The 15,563-nt window shown below is 43.8% G+C and overlaps 1 protein-coding gene across 1 annotated transcript in view; it reads left to right on the plus strand.

Annotated features, from left to right (window-relative positions):
- LDLRAD4 (low density lipoprotein receptor class A domain containing 4) overlaps positions 1-15,563 on the plus strand; it is a 376,907-nt gene that overhangs the window by 169,997 nt on the left and 191,347 nt on the right. Inside the window, exon 2 of the mRNA XM_075826462.1 lies at positions 1,800-2,255. Coding sequence (XP_075682577.1) covers positions 2,216-2,255 — 40 coding nt within the window. The 5' untranslated portion in view covers positions 1,800-2,215. The remainder of the gene's footprint in view (positions 1-1,799; positions 2,256-15,563) is intronic.

Here is a 15,563-nt window from a genome sequence, read left to right on the forward strand (position 1 = left end):
TTATTATTGCACTTTGTAAGGAACCAATAAATCCAGCACTGGCCTTGTGCATACATTGTAGTTTTGGTGCAGTTTTACTTTTTTTTTTTTTATACACTAAAATTCCTTTAATCCGGCACCCGACGGCCCCGAAATCCAGATAAACTGGCATGTGAAAAAATAACCCATTCCCAATAACCAGGAGAAATATCTTATTATCTAGGACTGTCAGGTTCTCTCCGGGTCCTGTGACTAGATAGGTTGTAACTGGTAGGTGTAACTTTTTACTGTGGACCCAAGGTGGCGATTCTATTTAACAAAAAATAAAACAAAAAAAACCCTTATATAATATTAAAGCAATTTCGGATATTTTCACATTAAGAACATCATCGCAATCAAACACAATGATGATAAGAAAATGCTTTACCTTTCAGGCTGGACAACTAGTCATTATTGTAGTTACCATGAATTAAGGAGAATGTCCAGTTAGACCTCATCCCTTATTCCTGCATTACCAGCAAGGCCAGTGAGTAGATTGTACGGAGTGTAGAATGAGCATGTGGCTTACAGCTCTATGGGAGATATGGAAAAAGACAAGCACTCTGACTAGTTGGTAGTGGGAAAACCCCTTTAATGTAATCATCCTGGTAAAGCCCTTTAGGCTCATTCACTCATACACTTTGTGGAATTTGGTGCAGAAAATTTGCATCAAAATCACAAGTATCTCCGCAGGTAAAATCCGCGCCTAACAGTGTGTTTTTTCATGTCTTTTTAGTAGCCGTTTCTAAGTTTTGATGCAGAAATAGGGGAATTTTTATGCTGTGGATTCTGGTGCGTTCTTTTTAAAACTAGTCATACAATTTGCAAGCGTAAACGAAAGATAAATGTACATGCTGCGGATTTTAAAATACACAATTTATGAGCAAAAAATAAATGCAAAGTGTAGATGAGATTTCTTGAAATCTCATTTACTTTGCTGGTACTGTATTACGTTGCAGATTTGCCGCAAAAAAAATATGCGCGCGTAATACGCATCGTGTGCATTTGGCCTTGAAGGAACATTCCAAGAAAACCTGATACACTGGGTAATGCCTAGTGCACGGCCTGAGGGCGTGGTGCATGACTCCAGGTTTCAAAGAACACCAAAGATAGAAGTCAATCTCCGCCCCTTCAGGCCTTGCACTGGGCATAATAAAAAATATGCGTGACCCTTTTCAAAAGTGAAAAGTTGTTTAACGTTGCTATCAATATAGATAAAATAAAAATGCTTTGAAAATGCTTCCATGGAGGAAGTGAAACGTTGCTGTGTTGGGTGAATAAATTCACATTCTTTGCTGAGTGCTGCTTCTAGTCTCGTTTCTTGGATAAAATAAAATGTGTGTGTGTGTGTGTGTGTGTGTATATATGCATTATGTATAGTGTAGTGATGGGGAAGGGGGGCAAGGATAAGCTCCTTCCTCTTAGGCATGTAAGAAAACAGTCTTCAGATGCTTCTGACACTGAGTTTGAATCCAGTCTTGTTGTTCTTTCGCCTCCTCTATCTCTGTGCCCCTTCGATCTCCAGTAACTATAGCTTTGAAGTGAAAAGATAAACCGCGTGAGGGGGTGATATGCAACTCCAATCTCATGATGAGATTTACATTTCAAAGTGATGTGTGTTCACACTCAGCATCTCTGCAAAATTGTAATATTTACCTTTTGAAAATCCCTTCTAATGTTGTCCACCGTTTCCAGTGGGTTTTCCTTTTTGCCTTTGTTCATTTCTGTGTTGGCATAGGCCTTTGGGTCACCTAATCTCCGCTTTTCTTTTCTCATCCTAGTGTGTGTGCCTGAGGAACATGAGACAGTCAAGATATTGAAGGCCAGACACAGCCTGAAGTTGGGACCAAACAGACCCCGTAAGAAACTCTGGACTGATGGGAATTCTAGAGCCAAAGGATAATATTGAAACCCCTTTATAATTTCTGTCTCTCTGAATATTTTGTTCACCGTCATGGCGATATATTTTTGGTTGGACGGGTAAGCTGCATTAAACCCATTTCTACTAATAGAGAGCATTGCCCTATCCCACCAGCTATTTGGGGCCGTGGCTAAAAGCAGAATAATTGGATGCTTGGGAGCAGAGTAAGTGATGGACTCTGACTAAAATGGAAGTGACCTGACAGTTCCCTGCCCATTCGTGATCTCCAGCTAGGACAGGTTAAGGTTGGATGTTCACCTTTGCTGGAAGAGCAGTATGCAGGAAGCTGGTTTCCAGGCCACAAATGCTTTCACAGGTAAGAAAATGTGAAGTGTATTTCTGGCAATAAAAACGCTCGCACTGAATGCACCTGCTCATTTTAAATAGTAAGATAATGGTATGAACATTCTTTTTTGGTTCATTAAGATATTCTTATGCAGACATTTAAACATACGGATTTATGCAGCATCTTTACAAGTTGTAATCCCAAAATGCAAAATGTTTCTTTCCATCACAGAAGTAGATTACAGACAACAAAGGAGGGGAGAGGACACCACGACCGGTACCTTTACCCTAATATTCAAAACTGTCTTCTCTGTGCAAAGCAGCAATATAGCGAGAACGCCCCCCCCCCCACAGCAGAACATTTGTCATGCAACCTTTCTAAGCTTAAACTTTGCACTTTATAGGTAACTAATAAAAGGCTTTTTTTTATTTTTTTATTGTTTTCTTTATCAAGAGACAATTATACTTAAATATTTTTCGTCTTCAGTCTAATACATACAAAATGTCATGTAGAATTACTCTTCCAGTTAAACCAAAAGCATAAGAACTTTGGCTTCACTGATTTTGGTAATAGGCGGAAGCTGCGCCAAGAAAGGACACGCTGATTTTTTTTCCCCGTGGGCGGCCAAATCCGCCCAGGAAGAAGACGCCTCTGCATGACATTGAAATCAATGCGGGGCAATTTCGGGGGTTTTATGGCGCTGATTCCGACGCAGTTTCGACGTCACAAATATTTGTGTGAACAGGGAGTAATGTCTCTGTTTTTTAATACTTTATTAGCACCTTCGTAATGGCAGTTGTCAGTAATAGACATTGTCAAACAAAGGCGGGGCTTAGTGCTAGCCCCGCCTTAGTAATGGATGCTGTCAAACAGACAACTGCTATTACTAAGGCGCTAATAAAGTATTTAAAAAAACAGACCTAAGAAAATATTTTTTATTGAAATAATAACTCCCCCACACATCCCTCTTTCACCATTTTATTTATTAAAAAGAAAAAATGTAGCTCATCGCAGTAGTCCAACGAATCTACTATGTAGTACAATAGATCCAGTGGAACCTGCAAAACAAAAAAAATAAATAAATAGTAATATGAAAAATATAAATACTTATACTCACCTACAGCAGAAGTCCTGTCTTCCCCCTGCGCCGCAATAAAAACTGGAGGTCAATAACCTGGGACGGAAACTAGAGATGCAGCAGGAATATTAAGTTATTAATTATTCTGGCGCATCATGGAGCTCCCCCCACACATGCAGACGCTCCAAAAAAAAAACCACCACCCCCAAAGCACCACCACACACACACACGTACCCCGCCACACACACGCGTACCCCGCCACACACACGAACCCCGCCACACACACACGTACCCCGCCACACACACACGTACCCCGCCACACACACACACGTACCCCGCCACACACACACGTACCCCGCCACACACACACGTACCCCGCCACACACACACGTACCCCGCCACACACACGTACCCCGCCACACACACGTACCCCGCCACACACACGTACCCCGCCACACACACGTACCCCGCCACACACACGTACCCCGCCACACACACGTACCCCGCCACACACACGTACCCCGCCACACACACGTACCCCGCCACACACACGTACCCCGCCACACACACGTACCCCGCCACACACACGTACCCCGCCACACACACGTACCCCGCCACACACACTCACACACACACTCACACACACTCACACACACTCACACACACACACACTCACACACACTCACACACACACACACACACACTCACACACACACACACCCTCCCAGCCTAGAACTATACTATATATCAAGATAGATATGAGATCGATAGATAGATAATAATAGATATGAGAGAGATCGATAATTAATAGATAGATATGAGATGGATATATATCAGATGAATATCTAATACTTAACATTACTAAAGTGTCTTAACAGTGAATAGACATTCCTTCCAGCCAGGATGGGATGTCTATTCACAATCCCGACACTTCGGTAACGTTTGTGTGGGACTTATAGCAGAGCAAGCGTAATCTCGCTGTAACCTGTCATTAACAGCGTGATCTCACGAGATTACGCTTGCTCTGCTAGAAATCTATCTCATATCTATACAGCACACAAGAAAATGGCGACAGCACACTGCAAAAAACTAATGCTACCTAAGCCACTAAATGTAAGTAGATTTAGCAGTAATGCATATTTATTTATAATAGGGAGGTTCTTAGCGCACATTTTGATCAAATTGTGTGAGCCCACCTGCCACGACAAGGCGTACTCTATAGGTGGGAACATACTCTGCACATACACCCAGAACTGGGGCGAGTGCATGATCAAAAAATGGAGGCAGTCATTGTAAGTAGATTTAGCAATAATGCATATTTATTTATGTTTAGTGGCTTAGGTGGCATTAGTGTTCGCAGTGTGCTGCCACCATTTTCTTGTGTGCTGTATGGATTTGCAGTCACAGGCGTTCTTGCACCTGTATACACGTTTTGTTTAATTTTGTTGGAATGTGCTGTTTAAACTTTTGTGGTGTTTATGTGATTCATATATGTGGGGTTAGTGACTGCCTCCATTTTTTGATCTTGCACTCCTCCCATTCTGCCCTGGGTGATTTTAATTAGTTTAATGCTGGTTCCTACCATCCCCAAGAATATGTAGGTTTAGTCCCTAGAGGTCGCCTTGTCGTGGCAGGTGGGCTCACACAAATTGATCAAAATGTGCGCTAAGAACCTCCCTATTGTAAGTAGATTTAGCAGTAATGCATATTGATTTACATATAGTGGCTTAGGTGGCATTAGTTTATGCAGTGTGCTGTCGCCATTTTCTTGTGTGCTGTATAGATATGAGATAGATTTATAGCAGAGCAAGCGTAATCTCGCGAGATCACGCTGTAAATGACCGGTTACAGCGAGATTACGCTTGCTCTGCTATATGTCCCACACAAACGTTACCGAAGTGTCTGGATTGTGAATAGACATCCCGTCCTGGCTGGAAGGAATATCTATTCACAGTCAAGACACTTCAGTAACGTTCATGTGTCAGTATAAGACAGCACATAGTGAACAATGCAGTGTCACTATGCGCTGAGTAAATGAATGGAAGGAAGTGTATGATGCCGATTGGTCAGCGTCATACACTTTTCTGTACAACGCCCACTTGGTCTAAAGTAAAAACACGCCCAGTTGGGCATTAAGAAACAAATTAGCATAAAGCTAAAATCGCTAATAAAGTGGTAAAAATAGATCGTTTTTCTAAATAAAAAACACTGCTGTCACCTACATTATAGCGCCCATCTCCTTATGTAGAAGATAGGGCACTTATAATGTGGTGACAGTCTCTTTAAGTAAAAAAGTTTAAATAAAAAAATACAAATAAAGTAAATATAACATTTTATTGAATAAAAACACATAAATTAATAACGATTAATTTACACCTTTTCTTTAAATGAAGATTATAGAATAAGTTACACTACACCATGTTTTAAGTTTGGATGTAGTTACTATCGTAGAATAGTCAGATATTACTCCCTATGTGTCCCCTAGACCAGAAGGGCCAATTTTTCTCACTAAGGAATTAACTTTTTGGAAAGCCTGAGTTATGTGATCTACGAGGGGACCAGGACGGGTTCACATAGGACATGTTGGAAACTGCTGTAAACTTGTTACTGTTAGATGCCATAGTGCCCATATAATTTGACAACAACAGCAGGTACTTTTTGTACTTGCTCCAATGCCATGTCTTCTTCATACATGACCTTGCTGTTCATCCACTATGCCCAGCTCTTTGCTAGATTGTATAGTACTTGTCACTCCCTAATATCACTGGATTATACTCACGATATGATTTATAAACGAGCAATAAACTATAAAATGATGATGATAGACACAATGAAACAAACTTAGAAGGAAGTCATTTTCACTCCATTTTGTTGAAATACCATGCAATCTTTATTTTTATAGTTCAACGTCTTTTGCACTTTTGACGTCTTTTCACTATTTAGACATAGTCACACTAATGCAATTGCCAATTTCATAGTATTTATAGTATTTTTTTGTGGAGGAATCCAACAACCATTAGAAAACAACACAAACATCAAGAAATACAAGCCACGAACAAATGTTGCCGAAAACTATGACACCAAGAGGTTGTGGTGCTAAAAACTAAGTGATGTCATCCATATGATCCATAGAGAAAAAACTGCATATACTTTCAGTATCTTAACAGTGAAGCATAGTACCATCTCTTGTTTACCAGTGCTTCTCACAGTGACACAGCTTTTGGCAAACACATCTTCGACAATTATTTCACTGCTGTAGAAACGTTTTTTGGAGAATATATTTGTGTGTGCGAGATTCTATCCCTAAAAACAGGGGTAGTAATAAGATTTTGGTGAAGACCAGGGCCAGCATAAAGGGGATGTACTGTAGGTACAAACAGGGTAGTTGCCCAATGCCTATGCCTTTAGGAAGCCTCCTCCAAGCAGGGAGGGCAGCCGTTTAGGGCACAGCTGCTTCCCAGGAATGGGCAGGAATGCTGATGTATACAGACTGCTCTGGCCTGCAGTATTTTGGTACTTAGGCAAATTGCGCCCCCCCCTCCCCCAACCCAAGGAGGATCAAGTAGAATCAAGTAAAAATTACTTTATTTGCTAGTAAAAAAAATTAAACCCATTTTAGAAGCAAATTTAATCTGAAAAAGGACAAAACTAAATTGTAAATAATTTAAGGAAGACCTCCACTGGTAACACAACTTTCCATGACTGCATTCCCCACCTGACTGTATACCACACTCTACACTTATTTTATGTATTCTGGACTTACTTTATGAACTGCTGCCTTATCTGTGCTTAGAAAAAGCCTCTATCTTGATTCTTAGATTTCCCCAGGTTTCCTTCCTCTCTGCTTTGCTATCAATCCCATCAGGGTCAGCCTTTGGGGTGTGCGACCTGTGTGATCGTACAGGGCGCATCACTCCAAGAGGAAGGGGTGCTGCGCTGGCTCCCCTCCCCTTGCGTTTCTGAAGCGTCCGGCCTCATTGACAGTGCTGCTGCCTTCCAGCCCGGGCACTTTTTCTCTGCTCCGTTTTCGCACTGAAATTGACACGTGATGTGTCACGTGACATTACAATGCAATGTGTGTCAAACTCAGCGCAGCGCCGGGGCTGAAGCAGAGAAGGAGCTCCCGGAATCTGAGTGGTGAGTGAAAATCAACTACTGCTCGCTCCCCGGGCCTCCAGGCACCAATGCATTATTTATACTCTGTGAGGGCACTTGGGGGAGATTATACTGTGAGGGGGGGGGGGCAGTAAAGGGGACATTATACTGTGGAGGAGGGCAATAAGGGGCATTCGACTGTGTGGGGGCACTAAAGGGGCATCATACTGTGTGGGGCATTACAGGGGCATTATTCTGTGTGTGTGCGGGGCATTATACTGTGGGGGGGCAGCTATGGGGTCACTAACAGGCATTATACGGATCGGGGCTCACTAAAGGCAACATTATACTGTGGAGGGGGAAATAAGGGCATTACAGTGTGTGTGCAGGGACACTAAAGGGGCATTATACTGTGTGTGTGGGGGAACTATATGGGCATTATACTTTTTTTATGGGGCATTTTTTTTATGAAGGCGTGGACCGCCGAAAGAAAATTTTGCACAGGGCGCCATCTGTCTTGTGACCGGCACTGAATCCCATGATGCTTCAGCACAGCACCACATGACCAGCTGAAGACCATACCGTTTCTGCATTCTGGGGGACAATGAGATTATCTTTCTCTTTATATTCTCTTAAATAAGCTGAGAAACCATAAGTATACAGACAGGGAGGTTGCACTATATTCTTCTACATTCTACCTGTGTGACAGGAACCTGTCTAAGTATCAGTGGTAGCTGATGACCGAACTAGTAAAACTACCTACTGCTGAAGCCTATGATGGGTGACCCATATATCTCCATAGAATCAAGTAGAGAAAGCGTGTCGCCGAGCCTGATTCACACTGCTGCTAAGCAACCATCCCAGTGATATATAGAGATAGAAGCAGCAAGAAAAATAACAGGTGAGAGACTGATACATGGACTACCATAATGGTACACATGGGAAAGTTTCGTTTTGGCCAGAGTGTTCCTTTAACATATCAAATATGAACAGAAAATGAACACTATTAATCTTCATATGCAAAGGAAAAACTTGTCAGCAGAGGCAAATAGTTTTTATTATTTAACCATTTCATTATTTAATTAGAAAATGTTATTTAATAGCAAATTTATGTGACAATTTTTTTTTTTCTTTCTTTAGTCACTCCCATCACCACTTCTTTTAAACCCTTGCTGTTAGCCATTTTACGATTTGTCATTTTCATTTTACCCTGTCACCTATGACAGCACCCCTGGAGAGACGTCCCATCCGCTGGACAGAAAACCTGAGGATATAAAAAGGGACACACCTCTCCACACACACAGTCAGGTTTCCTGTCCTCCAGATGGAAGGATTGTCCTGAGGAAAACACTTCTCCCAGGTTTGCAGACCCCCTAGCCAGGTTTTACCTTATTCCACTAGGGGTGCTCTGGAAGGCATGTCTCCTTTTGGAGCGAGCAACCTTGAGCCTGGTACAGGTACTCCTTCCTCTCCCGGTCCATCGCCTCCCTCCTGCAGCCCTGTCAAACGGAGGTGGTCCTTCCTCTGGCGGGGAGCGGTTTCCCGGGGTCATGTTCGGCTCTCTTGGCTGGATGATGCCCAGCATTGGCGGCTTCCGGTGCATTCACGAACACTTCCGGTCGCCGCGACTCGTCACTTCCGGCGGGGTGACGCATCCAACACTCCAGGAGGCGGTTCCGGTGACCCATGCGGGGAGGAGGCCCTCCAGCGTCCGGAGCTGGGGGCCTCCCAGCCAATCCATGGCCTATTTATGCCTGAAACTTAAGGAGCTTTGATCTCTAGTCTTCCTTCATTATGGAAACGCCAGGAGAAGCACCAGGACGCACTGACCGCTCGGATGCCAAATCCTCCAGTCTGGTACTTGAGGATGCCAGGAATATGGGGTAAGATAAAAAAAAAAACCCTCTTCCTTACTAAATACTGTTCCCCTTTCTTTTATACATATGTTTAGGCCAGAGATTGTCCTAGAAAAAAAACAGGATAAGGCCCATAACAAGGAATGTGCTTTTTGTAAAAAGAAACTAGCATCATCCTATAATAAAAGGCTCTGTCAGAAGAGTCTACAAACTTAGCCACAAGTATCAAGGATATTGTGAGGGCAGAAGTTCGAAACTCCCTAAAGTCCCTTAAAAGGAAAAAAGATCCACCATCTGCCTCTTCTAGCCAGATAGATTATGATTCCTCAGCTGAGGAGGATCCTCAACTAGGAGAAGAAGGGGAGTACAGCTCCTTAGATTCCTCAGGTGAGGATGAGGGAGAAAGAAATTTGTTCCCAGCAGAGGACAAGGGCAACGGTAAGGGCTACTATGAACATAGATGATCCTAAGAAATCTCGGTCCGTCTAGGACATAATGTTTCAAGGTCTAGGACCTAAGAAGAATAGAACCTTTCCCATCTATAGGAACAAAACCTCATTAAAAGAGAATGGAAAAATCCTTATAGGAATGCAGGTATTCCCAAATTCCTCAAAAGGAAGTATCCCTTTGAGGACGAGGTATGTAAGGACTGGGATAACACCCCTAGACTCGATGCTCCAGTACCTAAGATTTCAAGGAAACACTCCCTTCCGTTTGAAGATCTAGGCTCCTTGTCTGACCCTATGGATAGGAAGGCCGACTTCTATCTAAAAAAGACCTGGGAAGCTTCTACGGGGGCCTTTAAACCAGGCATTGCAGCCACTTGTGTGGCTAGATCTCTGAAAATTTGGCTCGCACAATTGGAGCTTCATCTAAAAGACGAGACCCCTCGGGATCAAATCTTTATCCTCCCTTCCAACACTTTTCCAAGGCCGCAGATTTCTTGGCAGACGCCTCAGTAGACTCTGTACGCCTTTGCGCCAGATCAGCAGCCCTGTCAAATTTTGCTAGACGAGCTATCTGGCTGAAAACCTGGAAAGGGGACACCGGATCCAAAGGGAAGCTGTGCGCTATTCCCTGCTCGGGAGATTATCTCTTTGGGCCCCTGCTTGACGACCTTTTGGAAAAAGCGTCAGATAGCAAGAAGGGGTTCCCTGCACAAGCAAGGCCAACAAAAGATTCCTTTCGTCCCAAAGGGCCTAATAACAAAAGACCTAACCCTAGGGGACAGGACTTTAGATCCTCAAGATTTACAAGGAAGAATAAGTCCTTTCTCTTCAGGCCCCAAAAGGACCCGAATAATAGAGACCAACAATGACGCCATAGAGTCCATGGTGGGGGGTCGTCTTTCCCTGTTTTTCAAGGATTGGCAGAAGATATCAGCGAATCCTTGGATTCTAGGAATCATAAAAACGGGGTACGTGCTAGAGTTCAGGTCTCTTCCCCCAGACAGATTTTTTCCGACAAGGGTTTTAAGGGATACAAAGCAGCAAAAAATCCTAGAATTAGAAGTCCTGTCTCATAAAAAAAAGGAGTCCTAATTGAGGTTCCAAGCATAGAGACAGGCAGGGCTTTTATTCCCCTCTCTTCCTCGTGAGCAAACCAGGAGGAAAACACAGGGTCATGATAAACCTAAAAAGATTAAATCTTTATCTGACCTACAAATAATTCCGCATGGAGAGCATTGCGTCAACTATAAGGGTATGTTCACACGAGGGCGTCCGTAACGGCTGAAATTACGGGGATGTTTCCGCCTGAAAACATCCCCGTAATTTCAGCCGTAACGGCATGTGCAGGTGCTTGAACGCCGCGTCCATTACGGACGTAATTGGCGCTGCTATTCATTGGAGTCAATGAATAACGGCTCCAATTACGGCCAAAGAAGTGACAGGTCACTTCTTTGACGCGGGCGTCTATTTACGCGCTGTCATTTGACAGCGGCGCGTAAATTACGCCTCGTGTGAACAGACAAACGTCTGCCCATTGCTTTCAATGGGCAGATCTTTGTCAGCGCTATTTTCGGACGTAATTTGGGGCAAAAACGCCCGAATTACGTCCGTAATTAGTGCGTGTGAACATACCCTAAATCTCCTCTCCAGGGATTTTGTGATGACCTCAATAGACCTGGAGGACGCTTACTACCACGTACCCATATGTCTTCATCATCAAAGATATCTGAGGGTAACAGTGACACTCAACGGGTCCTTAATTCAGCTACAATACAGAGCCCTCCCCTTTGGCATCTCCCAAGCCCCAAGGGTATTTTCAAAACTAATAGCGGAAATGACCTCTTACATCAGGACAAACGACATCCTCCTGATCCCATACCTGGACGATTTTTTGTTGGTCGCAGAAACATCTCAAACCTTGACCCTACAAATACAAATAGTTTGCTCTATACTAGCAAAATTAGGATGGAACATAAATTTAAAAAAATCTAATTTAAACCCATCAAAAATGTGTATTCCTAGGAAGTCTTCTTGACTCCTCCAAGCAGATGTCCTTCGTTCCAGAACACAAAATCAGTCCCTTGATAGACAGAATATCAGAGATCTACCTAGGCCATATGACATCTTTCAGGAAAGCTATGTCTGTCCTGGGCCTCATGACATCTTGCATCCCAGCTGTATTATGGGCTTACTTCAGGTTCAGGGCCCTACAGTGGGACATTTTAAATCAGTGGGACAGGAGCAGTCTCTCCCTAGACCAACCCCTACACATCTCATCCGCAGCAAGGCTGTCTCTCAGATGGTGGTTGAACAGGGAGAACCTCATGTGGGGTATTCCATGGAAGTTAACCCCTACTCTCAACATTACCACAGATGCGAGTCCTTGGGGGTGGGGAGCTCATTACGACTCCTCTTTTCTTCAGGGTCAGTGGGATCAACGGACCATTCAGAAATCCTCCAACTTCAGGGAACTGGCGGCAGTTCATCAGGCCTTGAAGGGATCCATACCAGCAATTTCAGGTCGACACTTAAGATCTATTCTGACAACACGACCACAGTGTCTTATATAAATCGGCAGGGGGGTACAAGATCGGCCTCGCTGATGGACTTATCCTCACAGATCTTTTTTCTGGCAGAACACCACCTATTGACCCTATCAGCGGTCCATCTGAAGGGGAAAGACAACCAGGTGGCAGACTTCCTAAGCCGAGCGAGGCTTCACCAATCAGAATGGTGTCTGAATACAGCAGTATTTCAGAAAATTATACTCAAATGGGGGACCCCATCAATAGATCTATTTACGTCCAGGGAAAGCAGAAAGACCCAAAGATTCTTCTCCCCAGACCCTTTAGACCACCCAACAGCAATAGACGCATTCTCCCAGTGTTAGAGTCTAGAGAGGGGTTACGGCCCCCCTGAACCTCCTCCCAAGAGTAATAAAAAATATCAGAGAAGACAAGGCCAGTGTGATATTAATATCCCCCTTCTGGCCAAAGAGACCATGGTTCACGTAGTTGAGAAAAATTTCTTCAGACCAACCATGGGTTCTTCCGAACAGGTCAGATCTCCTATACTAGGGCCCAGTATTACACCCCGACATTCAGAAACTCCATCTGACTGCCTGGAAACTGAAAGAATAATCCTTAGAGAAAGAGGATTCTCAGTCTGTCATTTCCACCCTACTAGCCAGTAGAAAGCATTCTTGAATTTTGCAGGCAGGGATATTAATACTTTAACCAAACCAGATATCCCCTTTAGTATTGGATTTCCTCCAGGCAGGATTAAATAAAAACCTTAGGCCTACTACATTAAAGGTTCAGATTTCTGCTTTAAGTTCCTTTTTAATTTTAAATTAGCAGAACACCCCTGGATTAAGAGATTCTTATCCGCTTCCTGCAAACTTAAACCACTGATAAGATCCCCAGTTCCTCCCTGGGACTTAAATCTCGTTCTCCGGGCTATGATAAATCCACCATTTGAACAAATAGACTCCATCTCCTTGAAAATGCTGACACAAGATGACATTCTTGTTATCCATTACATCAGCCCGTAGAGTGAGTGAGATTCAAGCCCTTTCTGCCTTCCCTCCACATACCCTACTGTTAGAAGATAGTCATCTTATAAACCTTACCGGAATTTCTTCCTAAAATGGTCTCTCACTTTCATTTAGGCCAAGAGATTGTTCTTCCCTCCTTTTCCGATTCCCCAAAAAATCAGAGGGAGCAACAGTTTAACTGCCTAGATGTAAGAAGATGCCTAGTCCAGTCCCTAAAGATTACCCAGGATCGAAGATCCTCAGAAAATCTGTTTGTTCAGTTTCAGGGTCATAACAAGGGTTCGGCAGCCAGTAGAGCCACTATAGCGAGGTGGATTCAGCAGGCCATACATTTAGAGCTCACTCCACCAGGGCTGTGTCCACTTCGTGGGCAGAGAAAGCAGAGGCATCTCTAGACCAGATATGCAAGGCTGCTACGTGGAGTTCTCCTCGCACCTTTTTCAAGCATTACAGATTACAACTGCATACAGTCCCTAACTTGGTCTTTGGTAGAAAGGTGCTACAAGCGGTGGTCCCACCCTAAAAAATACTGATTTCTATTTTACATCTCCAGGGGTGCTGTCATAGGTGAAAGGGTAAAAGATTGATTACTTACCGGTAATCGTTTTTTCAAGAACCTATGACAGCACCCCGCTGTTACCCTCCCTATTGTTTGTAGCAGATGAGCCTTCGTAAGGTAGATCGCTAACCTAAATTCAAAGGGATTCTTTGTAAATATTGTATATATTAAGGTGTGAGGGAATTTCACTGCGGTGGTGCAAAAACCCATCCTGAGTTCTTTCTAAAGACTGGGTGTGTGGAGAGGTGTGTCCCTTTTTATATCCTCAGGTTTCCTGTCCAGCGGATGGGACGTCTCTCCAGGGGTGCTGTCATAGGTTCTTGAAAAACCGATTATCGTTAAGTAATCAATCTTTTTTCATTCCCCGCCTTGGAAGAGCCATATTTTTTTTATTTTTTTGTTGATTGAGTGGTGTGTGTGCTTATTTTTTGAGAGAGGAGCTGTACGTTTTGTCGGTATCATTTTTTGGTACGCTCGATTGTTTAAGTTCGAAGTTAACCAAAAAACAGCGAATCTGGAGTTGTAAATGATTATATATTTTACCGTGTTTACTGTGCAAGTTAAATGTTCTATTGTAAGGGTATGTTCACACACACTATTTACGGACGTAATTCGGGCATTTTTGCCCCGAATTACGTCCGAAATAGCGGCTCCAAAGCGTCGGCAAACATCTGCCCATTCATTAGAATGGGTCTTACGATGTTCTGTGCAGACGGTCATTTTTTTTACGCCCCGCTGTCAAAGAAAAAAAGACGCCCGCGTCAAAGAAGTGACTGTCACTTCTTCAGACGTAAATGGCGCTGTTTTTCATTGACTCCATGGAAAAACAGCTCCATTTACGTCCGTAATGGACGCAGCGAAATAGCGCCTTGACATGCCATGACGGCTGAAATTACGGAGCTGTTTTCTCCTTAAAACAGCACCGTAATTTCAGCCGTAACGGACGCTGCCGTGTGAACATACCCTAATAGTTCAGGCTTTTGCAGATGCGGTAATACTTATTTTGTTTATTTTTTTACATTACTTTAGAGGAAAAATGTACAACCACTTCTCCATGCTCTTAATGAGACCTTATTTGTACCCTTCACTATAATAGTGAAGGGCTGGAGGCATGTGTTAAGTTCCACCAGTATGTCTAGTCACTCTGACCCACAGAGGTAGATGGTTGCTGATCTCCATATTTATCTATCCATCTTGTAAATCATTTTTTTGATTTTAGAAAGTACTAGAGGGCTTAGAGCAGGGGTCTCAAGCACGCGGGCCGCATGCGGCCCCTGGGGCTGTCATCTGCGGCCCGCGGGACACAGAGCCGCTAGTATCGGCTCTGCTCCGAGACTCTGGAATTCCCTGACATCGCTGTCCACATATGAACAGCGATGTCTGGGGCTTCCCCAGAGCCGGAGTCCCGGGCAGAGCGCTAATACAGGCTCTGCTCCGGGACTCTGTGGAATTCCCTGACATATCTGCCCATATATGGACAGAGTGTCAGGGTCTTTCCCAGAGCGGAGTCCCGGGCAGAGCGCTATTATCGGCTCTGCTCTGGGACTCTGTGGAATTCCCTGACATCGCTGCCCATATATGGACAGTGTGTCAGGGTCTTCCCCAGAGCGGAGTCCCGGGCAGAGCGATATTATCCGCTCTGCTCCGGGACTCTGGGGAAGCCTCTGACATCGCTGTCCATACATCGACAATGATGTCAGGGGCTTCCCCAGAGCAGGAGTCCCAGCTGGAGTACAGCTGGAGTC

Source organism: Rhinoderma darwinii, chromosome 5, assembly GCF_050947455.1.
Source record: "Rhinoderma darwinii isolate aRhiDar2 chromosome 5, aRhiDar2.hap1, whole genome shotgun sequence".
NCBI classification, from domain to species: domain Eukaryota; kingdom Metazoa; phylum Chordata; class Amphibia; order Anura; family Rhinodermatidae; genus Rhinoderma; species Rhinoderma darwinii.